This window comes from Anoplolepis gracilipes, chromosome 7 (assembly GCF_047496725.1).
Source record: "Anoplolepis gracilipes chromosome 7, ASM4749672v1, whole genome shotgun sequence".
NCBI classification, from domain to species: Eukaryota; Metazoa; Arthropoda; class Insecta; order Hymenoptera; family Formicidae; genus Anoplolepis; species Anoplolepis gracilipes.
In genome coordinates this window covers 4,411,674-4,439,603 of record NC_132976.1, presented here as the reverse complement: position 1 = coordinate 4,439,603, position 27,930 = coordinate 4,411,674, and the positions used below count along the sequence as shown (strand labels likewise).

At 33.9% G+C, this 27,930-nt stretch overlaps 3 protein-coding genes across 11 annotated transcripts; 2 read left to right on the top strand and 1 right to left on the bottom strand.

The window, feature by feature from the left end:
- Positions 1–859: 859 nt before the first annotated feature.
- LOC140668171 (uncharacterized) lies at positions 860–10,209 on the bottom strand. 4 transcript variants are annotated; one of them, XM_072896904.1, is made up of 15 exons: positions 9,796–10,209; positions 6,410–6,538; positions 5,967–6,335; positions 5,629–5,889; positions 5,163–5,447; positions 4,286–4,490; positions 3,890–4,131; positions 3,460–3,709; positions 3,072–3,244; positions 2,648–2,942; positions 2,307–2,564; positions 2,111–2,203; positions 1,872–2,019; positions 1,571–1,775; positions 860–1,443 (listed from the first exon to the last, which is right to left on the bottom strand). In XM_072896904.1, the coding sequence occupies exons 3-15, from the start codon at positions 6,279–6,281 to the stop codon at positions 1,216–1,218; spliced, it is 2,958 nt and encodes a 985-aa protein (XP_072753005.1). In that variant the 5' UTR covers positions 6,282–6,335; positions 6,410–6,538; positions 9,796–10,209; the 3' UTR covers positions 860–1,215. The 4 variants fall into 4 exon arrangements, with proteins under 4 accessions (XP_072753005.1, XP_072753002.1, XP_072753003.1 ...); XM_072896901.1 differs by having other exon boundaries at positions 5,967–6,538; XM_072896902.1 differs by having other exon boundaries at positions 3,902–4,131; positions 5,967–6,538; positions 9,796–10,208.
- On the top strand, positions 6,879–25,070 carry D2hgdh (D-2-hydroxyglutaric acid dehydrogenase). Of its 5 annotated transcripts, none has more exons than XM_072896908.1 (9): positions 6,879–7,051; positions 20,283–20,573; positions 20,805–21,002; positions 21,511–21,704; positions 22,010–22,178; positions 22,518–22,816; positions 23,041–23,209; positions 23,301–23,621; positions 24,699–25,070. In XM_072896908.1, the coding sequence occupies exons 2-8, from the start codon at positions 20,312–20,314 to the stop codon at positions 23,573–23,575; spliced, it is 1,566 nt and encodes a 521-aa protein (XP_072753009.1). In that variant the 5' UTR covers positions 6,879–7,051; positions 20,283–20,311; the 3' UTR covers positions 23,576–23,621; positions 24,699–25,070. The 5 variants fall into 5 exon arrangements, with proteins under 5 accessions (XP_072753009.1, XP_072753011.1, XP_072753010.1 ...); XM_072896910.1 differs by having other exon boundaries at positions 6,879–7,171; XM_072896909.1 differs by having other exon boundaries at positions 6,879–7,222.
- Positions 24,846–27,722, top strand: LOC140668175 (protein lethal(2)essential for life). 2 transcript variants are annotated; one of them, XM_072896916.1, is made up of 2 exons: positions 24,846–24,972; positions 25,952–27,722. In XM_072896916.1, exon 2 carries the CDS (start codon positions 25,958–25,960, stop codon positions 26,474–26,476), a length of 519 nt encoding a protein of 172 aa, XP_072753017.1. In that variant the 5' UTR covers positions 24,846–24,972; positions 25,952–25,957; the 3' UTR covers positions 26,477–27,722. The 2 variants fall into 2 exon arrangements, with proteins under 2 accessions (XP_072753017.1, XP_072753016.1); XM_072896915.1 differs by having other exon boundaries at positions 24,919–25,069.
- Positions 27,723–27,930: the final 208 nt, after the last annotated feature.

Genomic DNA, 27,930 nt, shown 5'->3' with positions numbered 1-27,930 from the left:
GTGTTATGAGTATTCAAAAAGTACCGCCGGAATTAGCATTACCCCAAGTGTGCCACGTGGTTGTTCAATCGGACTAACACTTCTTGAGTATGTCATAGCAGAGATAAGGACCCCACAGTTCGTCATTTCCATAGCATTTTTCGACTCCACACTTTGCTGTATTTGTGTTTTTATCTCTAAACACACAATAAGTGTTAATCCGACTGGGCAACCTCCACGTAGTACACTTTAGATAATGCCAATGTCTGTGGTATTTTTGAAGACTCATGACTAGTTAATAGATTTTTTGAACTCCATTATTTTTATTTTAAACATTTTTCCAATAAATCAATACTTTCTGAGATAGTTGGTCATTCCGCAGCCCGAGTTTTTCGTGTTTGATTGGTTGTAGGCCAATAATTGTTCATTATTTTATGCCCATTACATCTTTTGTTCAACAAATCACAAGCTACAATATATGAAAAAAATCAGTTGATTTTATCGGGATAAGTTTCTTATACGATTAGTGCAAGGTTCTTTGTCGTGAAGTGAACCGTCAAAAGTACAAATCATATAAATAAATCATATATAGAGCAAAGAATATATATTATACATATAAAAAACGAAATTATATACAGAATGAGGAAAAAGTATGAAACCAATAAAATATCTCAAAAACAAGGCATTTTATATATATATAATATATATATATATATATATTTATATATATATAGTTATGTTCGCGGGATCGATATTAATATATATATATATATATATATATATATATATATATATATATATATATATATATATATATATATATATATATACATATATATATATATACATATATATATATATATATATACATATATATATATATATACATACATGCATACACACATACACACACACACACACACATACGCGCGCGCACATATTCATCTATTGTAAAGTAAAAATAGATATTGCTGCCGATCCCGCCATTTGTTTATGAAAAATACATTTTACAGTTTGTACTGTAGTTATAGTGCTAAACGAAAAGTCTTTCATGGATGTTGAAAGTTTACCGAATTATTTCACGCGTGGCATGAATTATCGCTTACAGTGCGGTAGCATTGAAAAATTCTAATTTCATAATCTTACATTTGAAAATCGAATACTTGCACAAACCCTGTAGCCCGTAGGCTAGAAACCTTCTGGAAAACAGTCGTTTTGCTAGTAATAGATAGACAATTATGAATTGTTCGATGCAGGATTGGAATTTGACATTGATTCCACGCGCATTGAATCGATTCTGGCAACAATTTTTAACGCGGGACCTAGTTTGATGCTCATGGCCGACATAAGATGGTCCTCCTTCAACAACATGAGAGCTTGACCATCAATCTCCTGAATAGCAAAGTCTTCTGCGTAATCGGCGCATCCTGGTAGACTACGTATAAAATCGCACACTTCACCCACCTATGTACATAAAATATACGTAATTTTTAATAATTTTCCTGCTTGCGTAATTTTTTTTTGCGCGTATATATATATATATATATATATATATATATATATATATAAAGATATAAAAATATCTAATTACCGTCCATTTAACTGGGTTTACTTTCGGCAGTGATTCATCGGCAGAAGAAGTGGTAGTCGTAGATAATGATCTCTCTTCACCATTCTTCTTTGCCATATCATCAAGAGTTTTAGTTTCAGTCTCTATCTCAGTCCACTGTTTTTCCATACCATCGCGATCTCGCGTTTCACGTTTTTTACTGAAGATATATTTTTCATTAAACGTACTATTTGCAACAAAAATTTTCAAAAATATAACAACATAATTCATTTGATATATACATATAATTAATACACAAGAGAGAGAAAGATATGGCGCTCACCTCTTTGCACACATTGACGAGCAAAACCGTTTTTCTTTCTTGAGCTTTACGTTCTGTTCATCAACTGTGTTCCCGCAACTTTCACACTTATTGATTTGTCCACTGGCTCCATCTTCTTCATTCAAATAATTAGGACAATGTTTCTTCTCTATATACACACGCAGACAATTTAAATTTTGCGTTAAACTGAATTTAAAATATAGTATTGAGATTATTCATAAAAATAATAGTTTACTTACTCGGAGGTTCCTCATGAGTTTCCCTCTCTGTAGTCGTATTGCTTCGATTAAGGATATTAGTAGTTTCCTGACTTACTGCGAATGGTTCTGATGCTAAGACAAAGATGAAAAGAAAAATTACATCTGATATCACAGTGTGTGGAAATAAAATTTAATATGAAAATGTTTAAATGAAATTATATGACAAATATCACACCTTCTTGTATCACAAATCCTTCTATCACATGGGTAAGGACCTGTGGTTTCACCATAGCTTTAGGTGGTGCTTGTTTATTATTCACTGTGACTGGGATCGAGATCGCTATATTCGGTGACTCATCGCCAATGACACCGTTTGTAATCGCATTGACTGCATTGGCAAGTCCCGCTAACGGGTTATTGCACTGTTTCTCTTCCATCTTTGAAGTGATTACTTCCTCTTCTTTCGTCGTCGCCGTCTTACATTGGTCTCCATCTGTACATATGCCAAGCATTTGTATTTTTATCTCGTACAATTCGATAAATTTGTCATTTATTAATAAGAGATGAATTAGATACCTGTTACTTCTGTCTGAGGTGCTGCTATCGCGACTTCTTCCGTAGGCACAGGCATGTCCTCCTTCTTCGAAATTAACTTTACACTATCGTCAGTTGCCATTGGAGTTAGATTTGTAGTAGATGGCAGTATGAGGGAGCATTCAGACTGTGGATTACGATCTGGCGACGTGATCATTATAGCCGGATTGGTGGTCTCGTGCGTCGATTGATCCTGGGTCGTGTTCACAATTGGTATCGCTTGAACCTGCGGCGCTCCATTCACAATTTGATTACCTATTATCGTTGGATTGATAGCCTGGAAAAATAAACAATAAGGATATTTCAGTCTTTATTATCTTAATTACGCTTCTATATTTGCTTCAAGAATTTTACACGAAAGTGTAATCAGTAATTTAGATATAGATCGATTAGTATCTATTAGTACCGGTAAAGGAAGTTGTTGCACTGTTGACATCGGAGGCTGCGGAACCTGATTCATTTGCGAAGTGGCGGCAACTCCAACACCAACTCCGCCTACCGAGACTACCGGCATAATAGGGCGATTGTCTGTGCCCAAGACAACGCCAGATTGTTGCTGTTGTTGCAATGTCATATTCGCTACGTAATAAAATTTTCACATTTTAATATTGTTAAATATTATACACTATCTGTCATAATATTATTAACGTGTTTGCAACCCAGCGTTTAAAAACTATAAGTTATGACAATCGAAGTGAACTTCACACTTCGGAAATTAACGTATATTAAATATTATTAAATACTAAATATAAGTATATAAGTATTGTATAAATATTATATAATCAAATACTAACTTAGACGAAGGTTTTTTTTCTTACTCATAATAGGCTTAGGTTGTATTTGCTGTTGGGAAGATTGCACTTGTTGTTGGTACTGCTGTTGCAGCTGCTGCTGCTGCTGCGTATGCTGTTTTTGCTGTATGAAAACCTGTTGATGCTGTATCGATTGTTGAGCTTGCTGCTGCTGCTGCTGCTGTTGTTGTTGCTGTGGAGATTGCATTGGCTTGCCACGGCCTTTTCCTCCACCACCACCGCTCTTACCGCTCTGAATATTTTGATAAATAAAATATTATATAATAATTTTCTATCAACATTATTTTACTATTATGCTAATAAATATGTAATTCTCTAGGTTATTCCATTGTTAATGCAATCGAGCAAATAAGCTATCTCATAGCACTCAAAATAATTGTGACGATTACTGTGCTAATGTTAATATAGTAACCTGCACTTGTACCGTAGCTTGTACTCCATGAACAGTCTGTGTAGAGACAGAACTAGCGGCTCGTATATTGGCAGCCTGCACTGCTTGCAAGGATGATGGCAGGATACTCAAAGGTCGCTGTCCGCCCGTGCTCGGTTTACCTTGCTGAGATTGCTGTTGTTGAATATCCATCACCTTAGCAGGTTTACCGCTAGCCGCTGTTATTTGTTGTACACCTTGTATCTGTTGTTGCGTTGCAAGAGCTAATTCAGCAGTAATAAAATAATCCAATTAGTCTTTGTGTGAATTTTTTGGTACTATTATGTATGAGAAAGTATTCAAAGAATTATGAAAAATATTAAACTCTAACTTTGAAAATATTTAGATGCTCTATTAGAGAACAATGAAAATACTTACCATTGTGCGTTTGTATCGGCTGTGGACTCTGTATAAACATGTCCGGTTGCGTCGGACCACGAATAAATATCTGATTAGGCGCGGCAGTGAGAAGGGTTGGTTGTTGTAATCCGGCAGTCCATACTTGTGGCGCAAATTGCCAGGGTGCAAACTGCATACCACCACCTCTTCCGCCAGAAGGAGTTCCAGCAGTGCAAGCTGTATACTGTTCGGGATATAATAAAGATTGTAAATGTATACAGTATATGCTGTAAATATATATAGCAGTATTTTTAAATATACGAAGTGGTTCTTAAATATGTTCCAAAATTTCAAAATTTATTTCTTAAATTCCTTTTATGAAGAAAAGTTTATTATACTTTTGTTAAACTGTTTAGTTCCGAATATAAAGTATTAAAAAATAATTATATTTTTTAAAATATTGAAGACAGAATATTGTACTGTTGAAAATGATGACATGAATACCTTCCATACATGCCTTTATTCTTTGTCTCATTAACTCAGAATTCTCTCAGAGAAAATTACTATAAAATACTTTAAATTATTCAAATTATCAATTGATATTGTATAATCTAATGATTTTAAGTAGTCAGATTAACCAAAATTTTTTAATATTGCTAAAAGTTAGCCCATTAGCCACTACTAACGCACAAATTAATTTCAAGAGAATAATTCGTAACGTTTTTGAGATTTCTAAAAAATATAATTTTTTTGTTGAACATTCTGTATCTCTGGAAGTAACTAAGTATCTCCGCTTTTATGATATAAACTTTTCTTCATAAAATTATCTAAGAAATTACTTCTTTAATTTTCGGAACGTCTTTAAGAACTGTATATGTTCTAATGTCATGGAATAACGCGTCTTTACTATGTTCACCTTTTGCACCTGGTCCTGCTTGTTTGCAGATTGCTGCTGCTGCTGCTGTTGTAGCGAAGGCGGCGGTTGTGGTGAACCTAATACGCCAAGTTGACCAAACACTAATGTTTGACCAGCACCGGGAGTAGCAGATGTGGGTACTGGTAAATAGCCAGTAGGAAATCCTTGAACTTTGGTGCCACCTGCACCGGGATGACCACCGCCTTGGCCGGGTGTCGATGCCGTAGTTAGCATATGAGGAGTCAGTTGAGCGGCAGATTGAAATGGCTTTCCAGCTGTTATCACCTGTAAAGTATATATTGTTCTTTTAAATCCAAAAACGCAAATCTAACAGAGAAAAATAAAAAGAGAAAAATACTCTATGTACAGTCGTAGACAAAATTTAAGTGGACTGTATGCATATTAACTTTCAATACATATTATCAGAAATAAAAGAATCTAAAGATTAAAGAAAATTAAACTGTACCTGAATAGAAGAAGGATTTATGCCTGCTGGATGCAACGCGAGATTTCCTGGCATCAATAATGGTGTACCTTGAGTATTATATAATTGTTGTAAATGATAAGCTTGACTCTGGATCGGTTGTTGAATCACCTGGACCGCTTGAGGATGTGCAGCCATTGTAGTGATAGTAGTTGCACCCTGTTGACCAGATAATGTCATGGACACACCACCTACTCCTTGTTGCTGATGTTGGTGCATTGATACAGCAACAGCACCCTGCAGCTTTTTTAACCAAATGTTAAAGAATATTGATGGATATTTAAAAAATTTAAGAATTAAAATTATAAGAGGATAACTACCTGTTGTTGAGGCATGCTTGCAGCTACCTGTGGCTGCACTTGAACTTGAGTAGGAACGACATTGTGCGGTCCGTTATTTTGCTGCTGCTGTTGTGGTTGTTGTGGCTGTTGCTGCTGCTGCTGTTGAACCTGCTGCTGAACTTGTATTTGCTGTTGCGACTGGACCTGCTGCTGCATCTGTTGTTGCGGTTGAACTTGTTGTTGTTGCACTTGTTGAGGCTGTTGAACTGGTTGAGGCTGCTGTGATTGCTGTACATGCTGTTGCTGTGGCTGCTGAACATTTTGCTGCTGTTGCAAATCGTGAGTTGCGATCATTATTTGCTGTTGTTGAGGTTGTTGCTGTGACTGCTGTTGTTGCGATTGTTGTGGCTGAGATGGCGAAATTCCAATCGGTTTAACATCTGTCATGTTTTCTTACACTTTTGCAAAATATAAATACAAACTTAGATAAATTTCTTTTCTCTCGAGATAGAAGTAGTTTTCACTGATAGTGTTCATTTATACATAGCCCTTTTTCTTTGCCATTTTACATTCATTTTCATGCTAGCTTCAATCTTTTCATCATACTGCATCTGTAATATAAACAGATAAATATAAAAATAAAGAAGAAAAATTAATGCTTAGATATATCAACATGCATTCCTAAATATATATTATTGTTATTTCAGTTTAAAATTTATTCTAAATTTCTTTAGAATAAAGAGGCAAATTTTTCATTTAACTTTCATAATAAAAATATGTAAAAACATAAAATCTACATTTAAATAATATATATTTCTACTTTGTGTGTATAGTATTATTTATATTTATTATTACGAATGTGTCTACTTCGTAATGGAAATAAAAAGAAAAAAAGAAAAAGAAAAAAAAAAAAAATATGAAGTAGCCATTAATCGTGCAATATATGTCGCCCTTTAACATAACCTTCATAAATACGCATTGATACGCATATTTGCATTGCTGGATCTGAACTTGACGATTATCATTGCCAGCAAGGCTATTATCGAGTCCGATGTGCGAGAGTGAAGTGTACTGTGTGCGCTACATTTTTTTACGTCTACGGAAATCTTTTTCGTTCCGACAAAGTAAGTTTCTCAAAAATTGCCCATTTCTCGTCGCTGACGATTGCATGTGCGGTGAATCAGAGGAACAAAGACTCGTGTTAGTTCGACCAATCTGCTTGAGATATATAAGTCAATTTATCGGTAATAATACCATGGTGCTTCATCGTTCGTTCGAATTTCATTATCAACGAGGTATTTTCTTACAGCTTTATCATTTCGGAAATTAAATAACCAATAAAACATAATTAATAGGTTATGTATCATGATTATCTTGTGATACAGCAGAATAGTATTGTATATGCACAGTTGTAAACAGTTGCATTTAACATAAAAATCATATCAATATTTTATCTGGAAGTGACTTTTCCGTGTTAGTCGACGTGTATTTTATGTAGCAATAATTATTCACTGTGAAATTTTGTTACGTTATGTGCGATAAGAATAATGCTGAGTATTTCAAAACATTGAAGTCTTTTAAATTCTTTTATTGATGTATAACGGAAGTAGTGATTTCAAATGTTTTTCCTGAAGAATACAGAGATATAAACTGTGCAAAATACTATAAAAATATTTATCTCTGTTCACAATTGATAGCCCGACTATTCCTCTTTTTGCAGATACATACTTATCATTCTAATTTCATTATATTTCATTCAAACATGATTGAAGTATTACGATACAGTAGCTTTAATGTCGGAATTGTTACTTTTCTTTTTGTTTTCCCTTCGAAAAGACTTATATTCGTATTTCATTTTAAAATCAAAAGTATTAAACATGTGATGAGATTGGATTTAAAATTATCATAATAAAGTTAAATGTTATTGCAAGTTTGCTTTTTATAATCTGCAATAAGCATATAAATAAGAATTAATATGCTATGTGTCATTAGTAATATATTATTGAGAAATATAATCATTCTATTTTCATAAATATCAAAATAATTTAATTAAATGCATCTTATGCAAGATACAAATTGTATATTGACATTTAATGTTCCAAAAGTTATTCTTTAAAATCCAATTCCTTTTAAATAAAAATTTTTTATATTTTTTTGTTTATAGATTTTTTGATAAATTAATTTTGACGATTAATGGCACTGTTTTTCTTTTTCCAATATTAGACATGGAATATATATTTTTAAAATACTTAAAACAAGATAAAGACTGTATGAAAAGAATAAAATCTTATTATCTGTACTTGTATGAATTCTCAGAAAGTTCTTGATTCTTAATCGTGTATAATTAAAGAGATTTTCAATAGGTTTGTTCTTTGTAGTAAACTTCTTTTTGTTTTTCTTTTCTTTTCAACTTCTATTATTTCTTATTTTTGTCGTATATTAATAGAGGAAATTCAGCCACAAAGAACAAACCTCACATCTTGTCTCTCTTTTTGTCAAATGATAGAGGCGATTCGATGTGTATGTATCTCTCGTAGCGAAATTGAATACAGATTTTGCAATATGAAAACTGGAACATCTGGAACTTCAATATATGTATGTATAAAAGGTGATTTGGTCGAGGCGTAACCGTCTATAATGCCAGAGTTCGATATTCCTCCCGATGGAGAAAAAAGAAGAAAATGTCGAGCGCTTCGAAGGGAAAGGCAAAGAGAGAAAGACAAAAAAAAAAAAAAGAGAGAGAGAAAGAATCCGACGCCGATCAACTCGCGCGGTAAAACAGAGCTCTATATATCCCGTCATCCGAATAAAAACTAACCCGCGTGGATATCGATCTGGTACAAACGCGGGACGACGGCGATACATATTCATTGTGATGTGCATGCATAGGTGCGTACATGCGTGTGTGCGTGTGTGTGTGCGATACGCGCGCGAGCAAACGAACAAAATGTCGCCCCAGCTTGTATATCCACCATAATTAGTACCGCGTTGATGGTAAGCGAAGAACGGAGGGGGTGGAAAACGAGAGGGGGAGGGGGAAGAGAGGGTCGAGAGCGAAAAATACGACTGAAAGGCGGGTTAGCGAAAAGAAGAGGTGGAGGAGAAAGAAATGCAGGAGGGGGGAATGCGAAGAAGGGAGAGAGAACAACTGTGCCAGGGGGACGGCTGACACATGGATGTCTCTTTTTCTCTCTCTCTCTCTCTCTTTCTCTTTTCATAATGGCACTATATAACGGACGAATGGTATAACAATAATAATAATAATAACACGATTTCAAGAAGCGTGGTGAAGAGAGGACACGTTTCTTTCTTGGAAGGAGAGAGAGACGTCGCGACGAGACGCTGGCAACTGAAACGCGATAAAACGGGCCACACATGCACGCACGCACGCACGCACGCACGCACGTACGTATCCGGTCGCCGCAGTCCGTCCCTCCGTGCGAATTCGGAGCGGCGGTGTGTTATACGCCGACATATTGAATTACAAAATTAAGCACCGTTCGAAGAAACGACGGGACGAATAAAGTAAAAGCGAAGCGGAGCGAAACGAATAGAGAAAGGGACGCAGCGACAGAGGGAGGGAAACAGAGATAGAGCGTGCAGACGCGTGTATCGAGCGAAACGCGTTGCGTACGACGGGGATACCGATCGGGCACGAAAGCGCGAGTCATCTATAGTGAATATTTTTCACGCGTAGCATGTACGACACATGACAAGGAAAGTGTACACCCGACAATAATAATGACGTCGACGTCGACGTCGACGTCGACGACGACGACGACGACGACGACGACGCCGCCGCCACCGCCACCGCCACGAGTCGACGGAAGCCTCGGCCACGGACATCTTGCTTTATTCAGGTACTCACATGGCGACTGCGCAGTCACACCTATAAAACACGTTTCGAATAGGTTTGCGCGTGTGTGCGAATACGTGTACGATGTATGCGTCTATAGGTGTATGTGTGTGTGTCTGTGTACCGACACCACACACTTTGCTTGCGTCGTCGTAACCCACGATGCTAAATGACGTTGGCGTTTGCTCGCGTTTTCACTTTTGCACCATGTTTTTCCACCGCGCGATGTCACACGGAAAAAAAAAATGTCTCGTTGCCACAGTCACGGGATCGCGTAAGCGTTCGCACAGTTCTCGTTATCCGTTTCTGCTGCTGCTGCTGCTGCTGCTGCTGCTGGCTGGCTACCTCCCTGCTCTATCGCACGGTATAACACAACTACCTCCTCCGTTATGCCCGCGCGTCCCCGAAGCGACTATCCCCACCCGTTCTCTCGTCCCCTCGCCGCGCGTCGCTTCCCTGATCGCGTTTTCTGATTGGTTCGACGGGGAACAAATCCCAAAGGCATCGTCCGCGTCGAGAAAGGCGGAGCCATCGGATATAGTGGCTATAGGCGCATGCTCGCTAACGGTACTCTCTACTCTAACGTTTTCTCTCTCTCTCTCTCTCACACACACACACACACACTCTCTCACTCGCTCTCTCTCTCTCTCTCTCTCTCACTCTCTCTCTTCCTCTTCCTTACTCGCCGCCACCTATCGCGCCCGGTCGTTCTTTACCACACACACACACACACACACACACACACACACACGTGTACCGCTCGGTTCTATACGTATACGGCTGTATAGTCCATACCATATTTCACAGTATAACGCAGCAGAGCTGTATGAACCTTTCTTATCGCCCTGTTTTATATTTTATTTTACCAAAATATAAAATCTTTCCTCTTATAGAATCTTTTTTTCTTGTAATCATATTGTTAAACTTCTTTTTTTGTTACATTTGCATTTAATCAATTAGTTTCAATGCATTTTGTTTAATGCATTTTATTAACAATAGAGTAATTGTGTTATGCTGTTTGATTATGTTGTTGTGTATTAATATTGTTAAAATTGTTTTTTTGATTAACATTTTATCTTTAGCAAATAAACATACGTAAATGAAAATTATATTTGAGATATTTTATTGTCTATTTGTAATTCATATAATTAAATAATTTGATAATCTCTATTTAACAAAATCCGAAATATATGTATATATACTATATTAATTTTACATATATCATACGTAATATAATACACATGTAATACAAAATTGAAGATTCTATGAAGATGTAATTAATTAAAAAAGAATTAATTTTTCTATTAAAGGAGATCATGTTTTTATTGAGGATACGAAAGAAAGAATAAATTCCTTGAAAGAGATTATTATTGTAATATGAATCTATTAATAGTAATTTATTATTGCAAACAAAAAACACGAATAATAAGAAATTTCTGTTATATCACTGTTATTGTATTTGTGTGATCGATTATTAATAGCGTTAGTCAACATCGAAAATCTTTATGTAACAATAATTTGAGTTTCGAAGAATCAAAAAGTCTTTAGAAATTTTACTTGTTCCACGCAAATATGCATTTTTATTGCACATATTATTTTACATTATTAACAAAACATGTGGCATGACATTATTACTAATCCAGAATGTCAATATTATTTGTAGCATAAATGAAAATCACAAACATTATCAATTGTAGTATCATAAAAAAAGAGCTCGTAAAAAAATTTAACTTATTATAATTCACAAATTATTTGTTACTATTGAAAAAATTACATATGATAGATGAATTTATATATGAACATTATGATAAATATTAAAAACATGAAAAAAAGTAAATCGTATTTTTAAAATAATCTATCTTTATCTAGCTCTGAAGGAATTTTGATTGCAAAGTTTTGTCCTCCATTATTGTTGGACCTTCTGGATTTAAGACGAAGAAAATGTCCTTGGTTTGAAAAAGGGATCTTTTTCTTTCGATACCATGAATTTCTTGTGGCCACTACGGCCACTTTTAATAACAAAACAAATTTGAACAAAAATTTCAAATATAAGGAAACCTCTCGTTCTGGCTCTCAGTATATTTATTCTCTTTTTCTCATCCCTTTCTTTCTTATGAAACTTTATTATCTGCAATACAGAATAATTTTACAAAATATATTAAATCAATTAATCTGATTAATCTGATACATTGAATCGATTAAGACATTTGTATGTAATTTTATATTGTGCCACAGCTCTTTTGGTAACAATTTATAATATTTAAATCTCAATATCTAGTAAATCTAAAACTATTTTTTGTATCTAATTCATCTCTTGAACACATACAAGTGTTACGACATTATTTTTTGTTAATCTAATCACATAATGAATGAACACGTAGTGTTTGGCAATATTTATGGTAAAATATACCAATCCCTGCAAACACAAAGTAACAGTAATATAACTCTTAGTTATAATTTCCCATTCAACAATATAACTGTTATATAAAAGGCATGTTATATTGCAGTTATATTATTGAGTGGGAAATTATAACTAACAGTTATATTATTGTTACCTTGTGTTTGCTGAGATGTAATAACGATATATCCAATAAGTTTAGCTCGGGGCTTCTTGGAGATGTGGCACGTCCCTGACGCGATTTCTCTAACAAGCCGAGTTTATGCTTCCCGGCTCGAAACTCGAGGACTCACAAGCCGCACGCGATTGGTTCATCGCAATTCTCGCAGACATTTTCCGCCACAATCGGTGTGCTACGAATGTGTTTGTCGTTTGCTTGTATTTGTTTTTCTTTAACGTGGTGAGGTACTCGAATGAATCTTAAAAAAATACATACAATCTCGTGTCCTTGACGTGGTGTTTCCATCGGGACATCGAGGAAAGCTCTAATTTTGATGCCGAGGCCTCCCATGCATAATGCATCCCGTTCGCCCGAGGCGCGGGATCAAGGACGCGTGAATCTCTCGTTATAATCGGTCGAACAACACTGGCCCTTAGAAAAAAAAAAAAAAACCTTTCCCCCTATCTCTAAATTTTGATATTCCATCGAAATAATATACTAGAAAGTATCGAGATCTAATTTATGCGTAGGAACAAACGCTTTATCTTTTCCTCGAGTGATCTACTCGTACGCTCGATTAATCGAGAGTCGATTAAAAGAATACTCCCTCGGTGTCCCATCCCTGCGTGGCGATGATTCCGCCTTGATGGAATTCTCCGGCGGGTTGCAAGAGCCGAAAAAAGAAAAAACAGAATGAAAGAGGGAGAAAAGAGACACACCGACGTGAACCGTGCAACCGATTTATCGTTCATCTCCCAATACCGGTCTCGGATTTCGACGCAAGACACGACGGTAGGACGTATCGCGCGTAGGGTAGGAAGAGTCGCCCGGTTGTACCAATCCCAGTAAACAGCCCTATATAAACGCACGTTCGTGCATGTGTGTGTATATGCATGTGGGTATGTGTGTGTAACACGGTCGACGAGGGTCGAGTCCGACGGATGGGCGTAGGGGTAGGGAAGGGAAGAGAAGGGAGGAGGGGATCCCACTATAGTCCGCTTCTATATTGTGTTACGGAACGATGGGGACTCGCGTCGTAGTTTGCTGTCTGATCGACAGTGCGTGGGGACGCACGGATGGGAGAGGCGGCCAACCAATGGTACGGATCGCAGCGGGTTGCCACGGAAACAAGTTAATGATTCGGGCTACCACCCGGAGGAATTGGTTTGGCCGGCGCGGTCGCTGCGCGTGGAGTCCTGTCATAGCGGAGCGCATGCGCCACGCGCTGTCTCCGGGGGACTATCTGCATCTCGTTCGTTCGCTCGTCGCGTCGCATGCCTTCTCGTCTCGCGGCTCTCGATATAGCCATATAGCTGTCACCGCACACTACGATACGCGGTCGATGCCGTGAATTGGGCGAGCGTACGTCGGGTGCGCGCGCGTAATCTTTGCTAGGAAGCTATATTCATATTTGCGCGTGGTATATGTGGTAGGTGAGCGCGACACACATGTATACGTACCCACCGCCATACGCGACACACACATTCATGACAGAAATAAGCGCCGCGCGCGCGCGCGCGCGCACATCGCTTAAGTCGTCGCGACGATTGGTTCCCTTCCCACTCCGCGTACTCTTCCCGGTCTCTCTCTCTCTCTCTCTCTCTCTCTCTCTCTCTCTCTCTCGATGTTCGCTTCCCTTCTCTTCCTTTCTCACCGGGTCGTTCTTCTCTTTCTCTCTCTCACTCTCTCTTTCTTTCTCTCTCTCTCTCTCTCTCTCTCTCTCTCTCTCTCTCTCTCTCTCTCTCTCTCTGTCTCTACATATGTCCATCGCGCTTCCCTCTCTCTTAGCTCGTTTTGCCACCATCTCTTCCTTCCCACACTCGCCGCCTCTTCCCTCTCTCTCCCCCTCTGACCTCTTTCTTCCCCCCCTTCAATGTCCCCCGACCGATAATATACCGCCGCGTACCGTTCGGTGATACACGACGGAGAGGGGGCAGGAGTAGGAGGGTTCCCCATTGAAAGATTCGCTGTAGATTATAATATATCCGATGTCCGTCCGATCGGTCCTCGAATTAACGTCGAGAAAATGGAAGCAGCCTTAGCGAAAGGGGGCGAAGTGTAATTGCCGCGTGTGAGTGCCATGACAGATCCGTTGGATCAGCACGCACGAGGGCACCGGGCCATCTTCGTCGTAGAGTATCACGATATTCGTAATATCGTGTCGTGCGATAAGATTGCTTCTCATTATCTACACGCATTTTTATCACACGCATATAGATTAATACTTTACATTATATATATTTTTTAATTTAGCCTAATTAATATCATCACATTAAATTTATGTTTTTTTTTTATATATTAAATTCGTCATGTTATCTTTTACGAGTCCCTCTTGATTTAATTTAAATTAATTAGCAATCAAGTTGAACTTTAATAGATTGATGACTAATTGTAAGAAAAGAAAGATATATATTTTATATGCTCCTTCTATTAAACGCGCATTCTTCACACACTGCGTTTGAAATGGGTAGGGTCGCTATAATATTCCGACTATTCCACACGACCGATTAGGGGTTAACAGTCCGACCTCATACGATTGTCCCAAGACGTCCCTGAAGAATTATGAAACTTGCCATGCCGCATTGGCTGAACATATATCTTCACTCAATAATCTCTTTTATACAATATTATAGATTAATTTGTAATACTATCTCACAAAGAATTATAAGACAATGAGCCAATCTTATAAATGAATATTTAATTATAAGAGATTTTGTGTGCATATGTGTGTGTGTGCGCGCGCGCGCGTGTATATGCAATGTACGTCGTGAACGACATGGCAACATATATAGAATAAAAAATTATTAAATGTCCTTTCAAGGATATATTCTTTTGCCAATTTGGATCGATTTTTCTTTAGGGAAAATATCAAGGGAGATTTTTTTACTTTTTAATTTTTTACATCATGTATCATATATCATCTTTAGTGCATAATTAAATAAAAAAAAAATAAAATTCTGAAAAAAAATTTTATCTGAAAATTAATCGAAGAATATAATTTTGTCATCTAATCAATTATCTAAAATTTAGTTTATATGAAAGATCCTTATTTTAATTAATTATAATTTATTTAAATTAATTATTAAAATTATTTATTGTCTCGATATTTTCGTTAAGGAAAGACATTTCTTCCAAATTGTTGTAAGAATTTATTGGAAGGATAACTGATGGTTTTGAGACACTATATATGTATATATGTATATGTGCCTGTGTGTGTGTATGTTCTCACAAAGCTTACAATCTCTTATTTTAGATAAATCTCTATATAAAGATTCTAAAATCACTTATCTGTTGACTCACTAAAATATGGGTATATCTATTGCTTGCTTTTATGTTAAAAGAAACTTGAAAATTTTTGTGAAAAGATATAGGATAAGGAATAATAGATAGGTGAAAATAAATCTAACAATAACGTGTAAAAATGTCTTTTCAAATGTCTAGTTGAATTTCTATTCTTATGTTAACGAATTTTTATATTTATAAAAGATTGCTAATATGTAATATTGCATTAAATTCACTATGAAGATTTATTTATTTTCATTGTACCACACTGTTTCCTTTGAAAGGCCTAATGGGATTTTAACGATCCTTTGAGTATGTCTAGGCGAGTCGCTACGAGTGCATTTCTTGTGAACGATACTTTTCCTCTTCGAACAACATGCTCTCCGATTTTCAGAAACAAATTCAAGTTACATATTCCTGTATTTTCCCCAATTCCGGGCTTAAGTGACGACGCGACGAGTTTTATCGATCGAACACTTAAGATTTCAGCGACTGGATTAAGCACCATCGATCCTTCTATTTTCAACCCGCGGGGAGCCATCAGCCAATGCTAAAATTAAATTCTTAATAACACCTTTCCTCTTTACGCGGTTTTTCGCGGTGGTCGCAGACACGATCTAATGTGCGAATCGAATTCTTATCGCGAAAGCCAATTCTCACGAAATCGATTAATTACCGACACAATTATAGAGGTATTATATGAAATACACGTCGAGAAACGCACTCTACGATTAATTGAAAAACGCAACACGCGATCGTTAATGGAATTTATTTAAAATGTACAGCATGCGTGACACGATAATTTATTCGGGAATATATGAACAAAATGAAACGAAAGAGTATGTCATCATGATTTATATCTCGAGACTCAAATATCATTGCAGAGAAATTATTTAAACGCGAGGGAGAGAGGAAGAGAACAATTAATTATATATAATTATATATAAATACTATTATATATTTCGGAAATTAGCGATATCTCTGTTATGCGAGAGAAAGCGGAGGGGAGCAAATAAAAGCGATAGAAACAAATATGATTCTGATGCACCAATTATTTCGTTTGCTTTTCTATTTGAATTTCCTTTCCACGAAGAAGAAAAGAATTTTACATATACATGTACCTTTTTGCTTCTCGCGCTTCTTCTTATTCGATTATAATATAATTTTATATCGATATTGCGGATGAAAAGTACCGTGTCATAATAAATGGAATGTTATTGCGAGATGCTTACGAGAAATATGTGTCGAAGGACAAAAGAATAATACTGTCTCCAAAAGAATCATAGAGTTTCTCTGTGGGCAGTTTTTAAGCGGAACAAATTGCAATTTCAAATAAAACTGTTGCTAAGCATCGATTTCGTATCAAGTTTCATTTGAAATTGGAGTGAATTGGAATGTGATTTAAAAACACATTCCACGCCGATTTGCAAAGTAAGCACGACATTGACCTCGTATGCAATTGTCACGGATAAGAGGCGTTAAAATTGCAGTCGCTGTTCGCGAAATACTGCAGCGCGAACTCTCCGATAAAAATAGTCACGAATTACAATCGCCAGAGAGGAAGCGCAATATCTCGATCTTTGTTGTCTCAGCAGAAGGCGATAATCTAGTATAAGTTAAAATATTATCTTCTAGGCTATTAAATCTTGTAAGCTGCTCTTTTCCTAATTTACGTTTTGATATTTCAACGAACTTTATTGACGAATTCGTAGAAATGGTTTAAAAAACTGAGATTTAGGGAAAGATGTAATTTCATATGCAATATATTTACCATTTTTGGGATAAACTATAATAAGAGAGTTATATATATAACAACAAGAACACTAACGAAACGAAAAGACAATAAGATATTATTATTGAGTAGTTTAGATGAAAAAAAATATTTAATAATTCTGAGATAAAATGAATACAATCATATACTATCAAATTTTTAAATATTTCCAATGAAGGAAAAAAATTTCTTAGAATTTTCTCACATTCCAGTCATGTATGATTGTCAGTTTAGAAAACATCAAATATGAAAAATTTGTTAATCGATCAATATAATTACATATAATATTTATATAAATTATTCATTACATATCTAGAGACTAAAACTTGAATATGTTTCTTGAATATTGTCCTCTTAATATCAAAACACGTGCGTATACAGTTTAAAAATTGTCGACTACAAAGACAAAATGATGGAAAAATTATAGAAGATTCTTAAGGAATAATTCATCTTATAAATTTCCTTTCAAAGAATTCGTCATTAAAGTGAAAGTTCTAATATTTTATGACAGTCTGTTAGAAGATTTACGAGAGAGATGAGTTTCTGCAGGAATACATGCTGCGAAAGATTACTTATTGCAGTCTCTCAAATTTTACGAGCAAAGGTTTTGCGCGAACGTGACCCAAATTCAATTCTTATCTTTGACAATCGCACCGCCTCCGGCGCGCCATTAAACGTCGAGAGCGTGGCAGGACACGTATAAATGCGGATGATTTTATAAATTAATTTGAACGACGAATTGCATTTTCTGCACGATCACGCGCGCGTGAAAGGCACACCGCCGTATGCACATCCGGCTATAAATAGGAACGCTAAGATAGCCACGCCTTAATCACTGTAACCGCCGGTACGGATAGCGGTGTTAACGTTCTTCTGACATTATTGCGACAGACGGCGCTTGTTTTGCACAATCCTTGTATTCATACTATGTCATGTTCCATTTATCGTGTCACAATTAGCTGTTATCACGAGGGTACTTATAACGGGGTGATCAGTGAAAGAAAAGCCGGAGAATTTAATAGAAAGGCTTTTTAAATTTCAATTGAAATAAACGAAAAAAATATCTGCTTATCGTAAATTTACAAATCAACCCCTAAGATAAGAAATGAATATGGATTTGTTTTTTTTTAATCTTTTTTATCTATAATTTTATGTCACGAAAATTGAAAATTGTTGAAACGAAAGATGGACGTATTTTGTGATACACATTTGGTTCGAAATAAATATTTATCTTTGCATATAGCGTTATCTTTGCCGTAATTTATCTTTATGTGGACCTATACATTTTTTTTAATTTTCTTAGATTACTCTGTATGTTTTTCTGATATTTCATGAAACGATGAGATTACTTTTAAAATTGAAATCGTCACGTTCGAGAGCTTTAAATATTAAATATATAATGTCACGTATCATTATATAGCTAAATTTCTTAATATATATAACACAAATGATGAGTAACCAACTATGAGATTCAAAGATGAGATTAAGTATAATTAATTTTTCGAACGTTATAGGTATCAGCTAATAAATACTTTTTATATCAGTATCACACAGTTTCTTTTGCAGAGCTATGCAAATTTTCTACTCGATATCTAGAAAAAGAGATTTATGGTTAAATATGTGTATGGGGTGATTCGAGAGAGATGACAAAAGAGATGTGTGTGTGTGTGTGTGTGCGTGTGTGTGTGCGTATGTGTGTGAGATCGTACAATAATACGAATTATATTTAATAATATTTCATTTAATTGCGATGTATGCAGTTGTGCTTAAGCATGGCGATTAAGCAAGGAGAGAGTCAATTATCATGTCATGTAGAGTTTTTCTTTCAAGACCCATAAGATGTGATGTATTATAACAAATGATCCGTTATATGTATATATATTTTTGACTTTGAAGGGTGAGTTTACTCGCGTGATAAAAGAATCATTGCGTCGATAAGAAAGACAAACGATCTGCAGATGGCAGCAGTTTAGTATTTCGTCGATAAATTAGAATTCATTGTGTCGATAAATCATGCTGCAACGCAAAATTTATATATATATATATGAACTGTTTATTTATATAAATAATGTCTTGGATTATTGTAATTATATAATACATATTTAATATTTGCTTATAAATTCTACTTTACATATTGAAACATTTTATAAAAAAACCATTATTATTTAAATATTTTTCTATATATTGAAGTAAAATTTTATAACTTTTATAGAAAATCTGAATATTGTATGTAGCTGTAATCTGTGAAATTAATTTTCATATTTTATAAATATTTTTGATTTTAATAATATATGTAACAATATTATCTCAATGTAATTATGATGCACAAAAGATATAACAATTAATTCGATGAATTTTTCTATGTAAGTAATAGAATAGTAATTGATTCTTAAATATTACGTGTTATTTTCTTCGAATTATTTAAGATAATGTATTTAACAAGTTTAAACATGTACATATGTACATCACTATACATATGTAAGCATGTAGAATTTTAAAATATTTGCTTTTAGAATCTTTTTAATTTTGGATAACAATTATACATAAACGCCATATAAAAATTTATCAAATAATATATATAAAATTTGTTTTTAAGAAATAAAGACTTGTGAACAAAAGTGTGAATATATATGTTTTTATATGTTACATTATTCTTTTTTAAAGCGATATTATTTTAATCTTTAATCTTCTATTATCCAAGATATTTAAAACAAGAACAACTTTATCTTATTTAATACATGTATATTTACATATGTCTTGTCTCATCTTTAACTTTTATATTTATTCTGATTTTTGCGCTGTTGAATTATATCTATAATTATGTTCAATTAAAAAAAAAAAAAAAAAACAGATATTTAAGATCACCTGTCGCTGATTATTTATTTCAGGATAAACTTGTTACGAAGAAACAAACGGGATGCGAAGTGCGCTAACAAGCATCGCGCTTCGACGATGCAACAACGTCGCCGTACGATGTCCACGAGATATCACAGGCACGCGTCGTCGCTACTCAACGAAACCCGAATTTACGTCGATCAGGTACAAGCTGCAACGCGGACCCTACAATGCGATCTCGAGCGCGGATATTCGTTTCTTCGATTCATTGGGCCCTAATCGTCTCATCACGGATCCTGATGAATGCGAGAGTTACAATATCGATTTTCCAAGAACTGTTCGAGGTAAAGAATGGGGAGAATTTTTAATAGTTTTAATATTTTTATGATGAATATTTTAGAATACCCTTTTTCAAGTAAATTAAAAAGATGAAAATTAGGTTTGATTATATTTCACTCGATCGCATGATGATAAAACTAGAAGAAACGTGTTGCCGTTTGTTCTAGCACATTTTGAAATAAAAGTCCGAGATTCTTTCATGATTAAATCATGTGGTATTTTAACGTTAAATACAGGTGCCAGTCGATGTGTTCTAAAGCCGAAATCCACCGAAGAGGTATCAGCTATATTAAAGTATTGTAACGATAGACGATTAGCGGTTGTACCCCAGAGTGGCAATACAGGTCTAGTTGGCGGTAGCAATCCCGTCTTTGACGAAATCGTGATCTCCATGAAGTTTATGAATAAGATTTTAGATACGAACGAATTGGCAGGTAAGATAATCTCCAAAAATTCTGCAAAAAAACAAGATAAAAATTTTGATTATTTATATTGTAATTAGATAGTCTGTTAATATTATTTCGTTTTATATATAAGTATAACGTTAAAAAATGTAATTTATATTCTTAGAATTTAATTTTTTTATAGAACAATAATATAGTTATTTAGATATTAAAAATATTAAATGACATTACAACTAATAAGAGTCTTATCATAGTTGATAATGATAAATAATTAAATACTAGAGAATTCGAAAAATGTACTATACATGCTTTTAACACATATTTTCTAATTACTATTTTTTACATTTTAATTTTAGTTTTAAATTTTACTAATGTGTATCTTTTGAAAAAATTTATACATCTGGGAAAATAGCAAATAATGTCACGATCGGATATATTTTTTCTTGTTTAATAATTGAAAAAAATAAAATGTGAATTGCATGCTTATTCATTTCTCACTTGCATTATATTAAAAACGCAATCACTTCCATTGTGTCAGGTGTACTGACATGCGAAGCTGGATGCGTTTTACAGGATTTAGAGAATCACTTGGCCACGGTCGGGATGATGATGCCTTTGGATCTTGGTGCAAAAGGTAGCTGTTTAATTGGTGGTTGTGTTTCAACTAATGCTGGAGGATTGCGACTGCTACGTTATGGGAATCTTCATGGAAACGTTTTGGGCGTTGAAGCAGTAAGTACAAATACGAGTTGTGGAAATTATTTTTCAGTGTCAAAAATTATTGTTTATTATTTTGTACGTCGTGTAAATTTTACCGAAATTTTTATTTATTTATTATTGAAATTTTTATTAATTAATTTTTTTTAAGATTTTCCTTTTTCTCTTAAATCTTTTTTTTTTTACATTCTTAATTTTAAAATTATTATTTTAGAAAATTGTTATGTCATAGAACTTTAAATTCTTTAACTTTAGTTAAAGAAAAAAGATCTGTGAAAGATATGTGTAATAAATAATTAAAAAATGGGGTATCTATTCAGGTAAAAGCAAATGGTGACGTTGTAGATGCACTGAATACGCTCAAGAAGAACAATACCGGATATCATCTCAAACATTTGTTCATTGGATCTGAAGGAACATTGGGAATTGTGACGAAAGTAGTTATACAGTGCCCACCTTTGCCAAAGGCAGTACATCTTGCATTTTTAGGTATTATAAATAAATAATATATAAAATTAGCTTAGTGATACATATATTTAGATAGATTTAGTATATGAATTAAAATTTCAATTTGTTTAGTACAGTCGGACTTCTTATCCTACGACATTTTCGGTCCGGAATCTTCCCCTTAAACCTCTGATCCTATTACGACAAAAATTTGAGAGTGGGGGTATAATTCCCCTTTCGCGGTCGTAGCATGAGAGGATTTTTTGTCGTAGGATAAGAGATTTCGTAACATAAGAGGGTCGTAGGATAAGAGGTCCGACTGTATAAAATTTTGTAAGTAATAAAATTTACTTTTCAATTATAATTATGTGATTTTTGCAGGATTATCGAGCTTTGATAAGGTACTGAAAACATATCATCTGGCGAAGCGTGAACTAGGAGAGATTTTGTCCTCTTGCGAAATGATGGATCGACTATCTATGGATGTCTCCATTAATAATTTGGGCATGAAAAATCCTTTGACAAGTTGCGAGAATGGTCACGAGTTCTACATGCTTATCGAAACTTCCGGTAGTCATTTGGCTCATGATGAAGAGAAACTCTCCTCTTTCGTGGAGAAGGCAATGGACAATGATATCATTGAAGATGGTACTTTGACTAACGAAACAGCGAAAGTTAATGTACGCAATCAAAGATTTAAGCTTAAAAATTTTTTAAATTAAAAACTTAAAAAGTGCTTAATCATTCTTGATTTTACATACTGTAAATTTTTAGTTAAATAATTTATATTTCATTATTATACATATTTGAATCTTCTCGACTGCAAAGAAATTTATATTCGAAGTTTTAGAGAATATGTTTTAACTTGATTGTTTATTTCTTATATTAAAGATTTAATTTGCAGACTATATGGGCACTTAGAGAAAGAATCAGCGAAGGCGTTCTGCGTGATGGTTACGTCTTCAAGTATGACATTTCCTTACCTTTTACGTCGTTTTACAAAGTTGTCGAGGTACTTCGCGAGCGGATACGTGATCCTCGTGTCGTTAGGATCAGTGGTTATGGTCATTTAGGTGGTATTCATAAATATATAATGATAACTGTGAAATGTCAAAACTAAAACACATATAATTCGCGAATAATTTTCTTCTTTTATGTCTTTAGGTGACGGGAATATTCACGTACAAGTTTCTATACCAGAATATTACGTAGATATAGCTGCACAATTGGAGCCGTTTATCTTTGAGTATGTGTCAAAATGCGAAGGTAGTATCAGCGCCGAACATGGAATTGGTTTCAAGAAAACTAAATATCTTCCTCTAAGCAAAACATCCTCTGAGATCGCGATGATGTATGATTTGAAGAAACTGATGGATCCCAACGGCATTTTAAATCCGTATAAAATTTTAATGCCAGCTACGACGGAATTACAATCCTAAAAATAATCTTTAAACAAAAATAATATAAATTCAATGTGCCATTTAGGTAAGAAAACATAAGAAATGAAGCAAAGCTACGTAGATTATCTATATAATCATTTCCAAAAGATTACTTCTACTTTGAGGGATTTTTTTTTTAATATTGAAGCATTGCTGTATTATGAAGTTATTAATATGATATAACGGATATATATATATATTCAATATTACATGTACATTGACGTCACACGTAATGTTTCGGTTTCTTTTGGCTAATCTCCATTCACTAATAAAAGCAAATGTAGCATTTCAGTGACTAACTAAATCTATCTCGAAATAGACATGCAACATAAGTGACAGCAGATATGAAAAACATCGAAACATGTCTTCATAAGTGAAAAGTGCTAAATGTATCATGTGTTTATAGTTATATAATTTATTTAGCAGATATATATATATATATATATATATATATATATATATATATATATATATCTGCTAAATAAATATTATTATATACACTATATATATATTATTTATATCCAATAAAAAGACTCTATTTTTCAAAAATTGATTTTTTTAATTTGTTTTTCTCTTTACGAATATTTTCGCAAAATTGATTTAAATTCTTGATCGTAAAAGAAAACGTTTAAATTTATCCAATATCTATTAACCACAAATTTTAAAAAGTTTGAGAAAAATTATTAAATGTAAAATGGAAATTTTCTTTCTTTAAAGTCTCCTAATGTAATAATTCTCTCTAAATTTAGAGATAGTTATCATTCTCTAGGCATTTATTATTTATATATTGTATTTTATTGTTATAGATTTAAATCAATTTTGTGAAATAAATATATTTAATTATTTATTTAGAGAGAGTTAGTGAATTTATCATTGCCTAGATATTTATTATATATATATATACACATATATATATATATATATGTTTTTTTAATTTTATTTTATTAAGGTCCGATTGCATCAACATTATTTTGGCTTTAAGCGAGACTTAAATATATATGTCTATCTTTATTCATTTAGAAAGAAAGATAAAGATAGACATATGTTTAAGTCTTACTTTTAAATCCAAAATAATGTTGGTGCAATCGGGTCTTAATCATTTATATTTTTCTAAACATTTCAGTTACAAGCAAATAATAAACTTCTTTCGCAAATGACATAAATCATCTGTAAGTGAGCTTTGATTTGAGCGATTGATATTGCTAGAAATTACGAGAAGATCGACGAACGCAAAACCATGTTCGCATACACTTCATCGAATTAATAGAGGAAATGAGCGCATGCGCGTGCGTCGAATAATCTCGAAAAGAGCGGCAAACCAAATATAAATCGGTGCGGCGGCCTCTGTTGCGCAGTTAGTTACAATAATTCGCTTGTGAAGGATCGGCAAATTTGCAGTGAGTAATCTTATTGCGCATTTGAAAAGTAATTTCACGTAGTGTCAATCGAACGTTCGTATCGTGTTGAAGGCCGCGAGTGACTTTTGACAACAAGGTACATAGCGATTTACCTTCTACAAATTCATTGCATGAGAATTATTTATAATTATTTAACGATAGTAAAGAATTGTACGAATTAATCGAATTATTATAATCGAACTATTATATAGGTTGCTACATTTAATATTAATAATAAAGTTTTAATGAATTAAATGAAGTTCTTATATAAAAAAGATTGTGCGCGTTTATTGTAATAGCTATATATAAATCATAAGAGGATTTTCAAGTTTCCTTCTTCAAGTTAGAGACTTTTGAACATAAGTTGCAATTATTATATTTTGATAATTTTTAGACAAACTGACTTCTTGCTTTAATTATTTTATTTACTTATTATGCTCTTTTATTTAATTTTCTAATGCTTTCAGAATATATATCGTTTTTTGCTGCGAGTTACAATTTTTAAAAATTTATATTTTAATAATTTTGAATAACGTTGATATGAAAGATTATTAATGCAACTTTTTTTTCAAACTCTGTATGAGATTATATAAAATTATTTTAACATTTGTTCTCTACACAACTGCAAGATGAGTCTCTACTCTTATTTATATATTTTTTATTATTAATATTTTATTATATTTATATTATATATGTATGTGTGTATGCGTTAGAGTTTATATATTTTTAAATATATATTTCTTATTACATATACATACATGCATACAAACATATATATATATATATATATATATATATATATATATATATAATGTTTGTATGCATGTATGTATATGTAATAAGAAATATATAAATTATATTATAATAATAATTAAAAATAATTTTATTTTATATATCGAAGCTTTTTAATTAGAAATAATAATTTATACCTCACATATGGCAAGAATGTGTATTCAGACGAACATTAATCCAATTTTAGGAAATCATGGCCCTGGTACCCAGGAGTGTATTTCGCAACTGGTGGGACGATATGGACCGCTGGCACCGCGATGTAGAGGAGCACTTTCGGGAGCTGAGAATTTGCAACGATCGGTGGTCTCCGTTACCGTCGTTTCGCGACAAGTTTCGACCGTGGCGTGACATATTTGACAATCTGGACCGCCAGGTGGGCGGCGGGGCGACGATCGAGCAGAATGACGACAAGTACCAGGTGATCGTAGACGTGCAGCAGTTTACGCCGGAGGAGATCACCGTACGCACCGACGACAGATGCATCACCATCGAGGGTAAACACGCCCAGAGGAAAGACAAGCACGGCTACATCTCCCGCCAGTTCGTGCGCCGCTACTTATTGCCAAAAGGATACGATATCGGTCATGTGAAACCCAGTCTGTCATCTGACGGTATTTTGACTATCACAGCTCCTAGGCTGGTACTCCCGCCACCGGGCGAGCGAATTCTACCGATTACACGAACCTGGAGGCCGGCCATCAAGGCTGCATAAAACGTTGATATGTTTTTGGCAGATAACGCAAAATTGTTCCAACATTTCAAATACTGTTTATTAATATTCGAACTGATTTTTCAAAGGCTGATCATATTTACTGAACTATCATTGTTTAGGTGACAATATCTAAAAAAAGGAAAATCGATTAAACACTGATTAAAATTGGCATTTAGAATAATCAAATGTTTCGACGATCTCCAGATGTCTTTGCGACAAGTTTGCGTTATTCGACTTCCTCATGAATATCTATTATTAAATATGATCAATACTGCACGTAAAATGTATCTAAGTAAACACTTGCTAATATATATTAATCTATGTACCTCAGCATAGTACTATATATATATATATATATGTCAGCAAGGACGAATCACGGTCATTTTATTCGATGTTATCGAATATAGTTTAATGATTGATGTGACTTGAGAATTGAATTTTTACATCTATCCGAGATTTTTTAAGAATGGAAATTAGCCAAGTGCCACGATAATTGCAATCGTGACTCATTTCTTTACGCGTTTGAATGCCTGTAGCTATAATTGTAGGGAATTGTACACAATCACTACCTATAGTCGTTGCCAATTATTTTGTTGACAAGCTCTTACAAATGCGATACCGATTGGATTGCGAGTAACAGCATTGTTACGAGATTGCATAATACTGCTAAATGTAACTTCATTCGGATTCGTTAGAGATTAATACTCTGCGATTAATTTTGGTTCGTACCGTCAAGATCTGCTCTTAAAATGTATAATATTAACTGCATCTAAGAAGCTTGTCGCTTTAATATAATAATAATAATAATAATAGTAATAATTCATGCAGTTTCTTTGCATATCATTAGCTCGACGATTCCTAATTCAGAGTTCGTACTTATATGTTCAGAGATTGTTTACGTAACTATCCTTTTTAGTAAGGAATGCGAGTTGTACAGAATACATGTGGATACAGAACTATCGGTAAAACACGATATCGATTACTAGCCAAGAAATAAAGTAGAAATATAAACGTAATATATTATATAACGTAGTTCATATATATTCGTATTTCGAATCAGTTGTGTTCAAACGACGATGATTAAATGTATATTCCATTTAGTGTTAATAAGATGATTTTGCTTTTTTTCACGTAATTTTCTTTCATAATTTTATTCGCTTTTTACTTAAGCTGTATAATTACTATTATAATATATAATATAATATTTCACGTGCTATTTTTGCAATAAAGATTTCTTCTCAATTTATTCTAGAATATTATTATTTTGAACAACCTTGTCTCTAAACATTTATTATTATTATGTTTATAATTATTATTTGAATTATATGTCATATAATTATATAATATGTATTATAATGTATTACTAATAATCTTTTTTTTTAATAAAGAGAGATGTAATTATTTTAAAGATCTCTTATTTCTAAATGCATATATAATTCTTGCAAACTTGTGAT

Excerpts from the sequence above, each read along its gene's own strand:
- LOC140668171 (XM_072896901.1), bottom strand. The coding sequence starts at position 6,374 with ATGACAGATGTTAAACCGATTGGAATTTCGCCATCTCAGCCACAACAA. Across the intron at positions 5,890-5,966 it reads CAAGCATGCCTCAACAACAG|CTGCAGGGTGCTGTTGCTGT; the intron begins GTAGTTATCCTC and ends TGGTTAAAAAAG. Across the intron at positions 2,020-2,110 it reads AACTCATGAGGAACCTCCGA|AGAAGAAACATTGTCCTAAT; the intron begins GTAAGTAAACTA and ends GTGTGTATATAG.
- D2hgdh (XM_072896908.1), top strand. The coding sequence starts at position 20,312 with ATGCGAAGTGCGCTAACAAGCATCGCGCTTCGACGATGCAACAACGTC. Across the intron at positions 21,705-22,009 it reads ACGTTTTGGGCGTTGAAGCA|GTAAAAGCAAATGGTGACGT; the intron begins GTAAGTACAAAT and ends GTATCTATTCAG. Across the intron at positions 22,817-23,040 it reads ACGAAACAGCGAAAGTTAAT|ACTATATGGGCACTTAGAGA; the intron begins GTACGCAATCAA and ends TTTAATTTGCAG.
- LOC140668175 (XM_072896916.1), top strand. The coding sequence starts at position 25,958 with ATGGCCCTGGTACCCAGGAGTGTATTTCGCAACTGGTGGGACGATATG.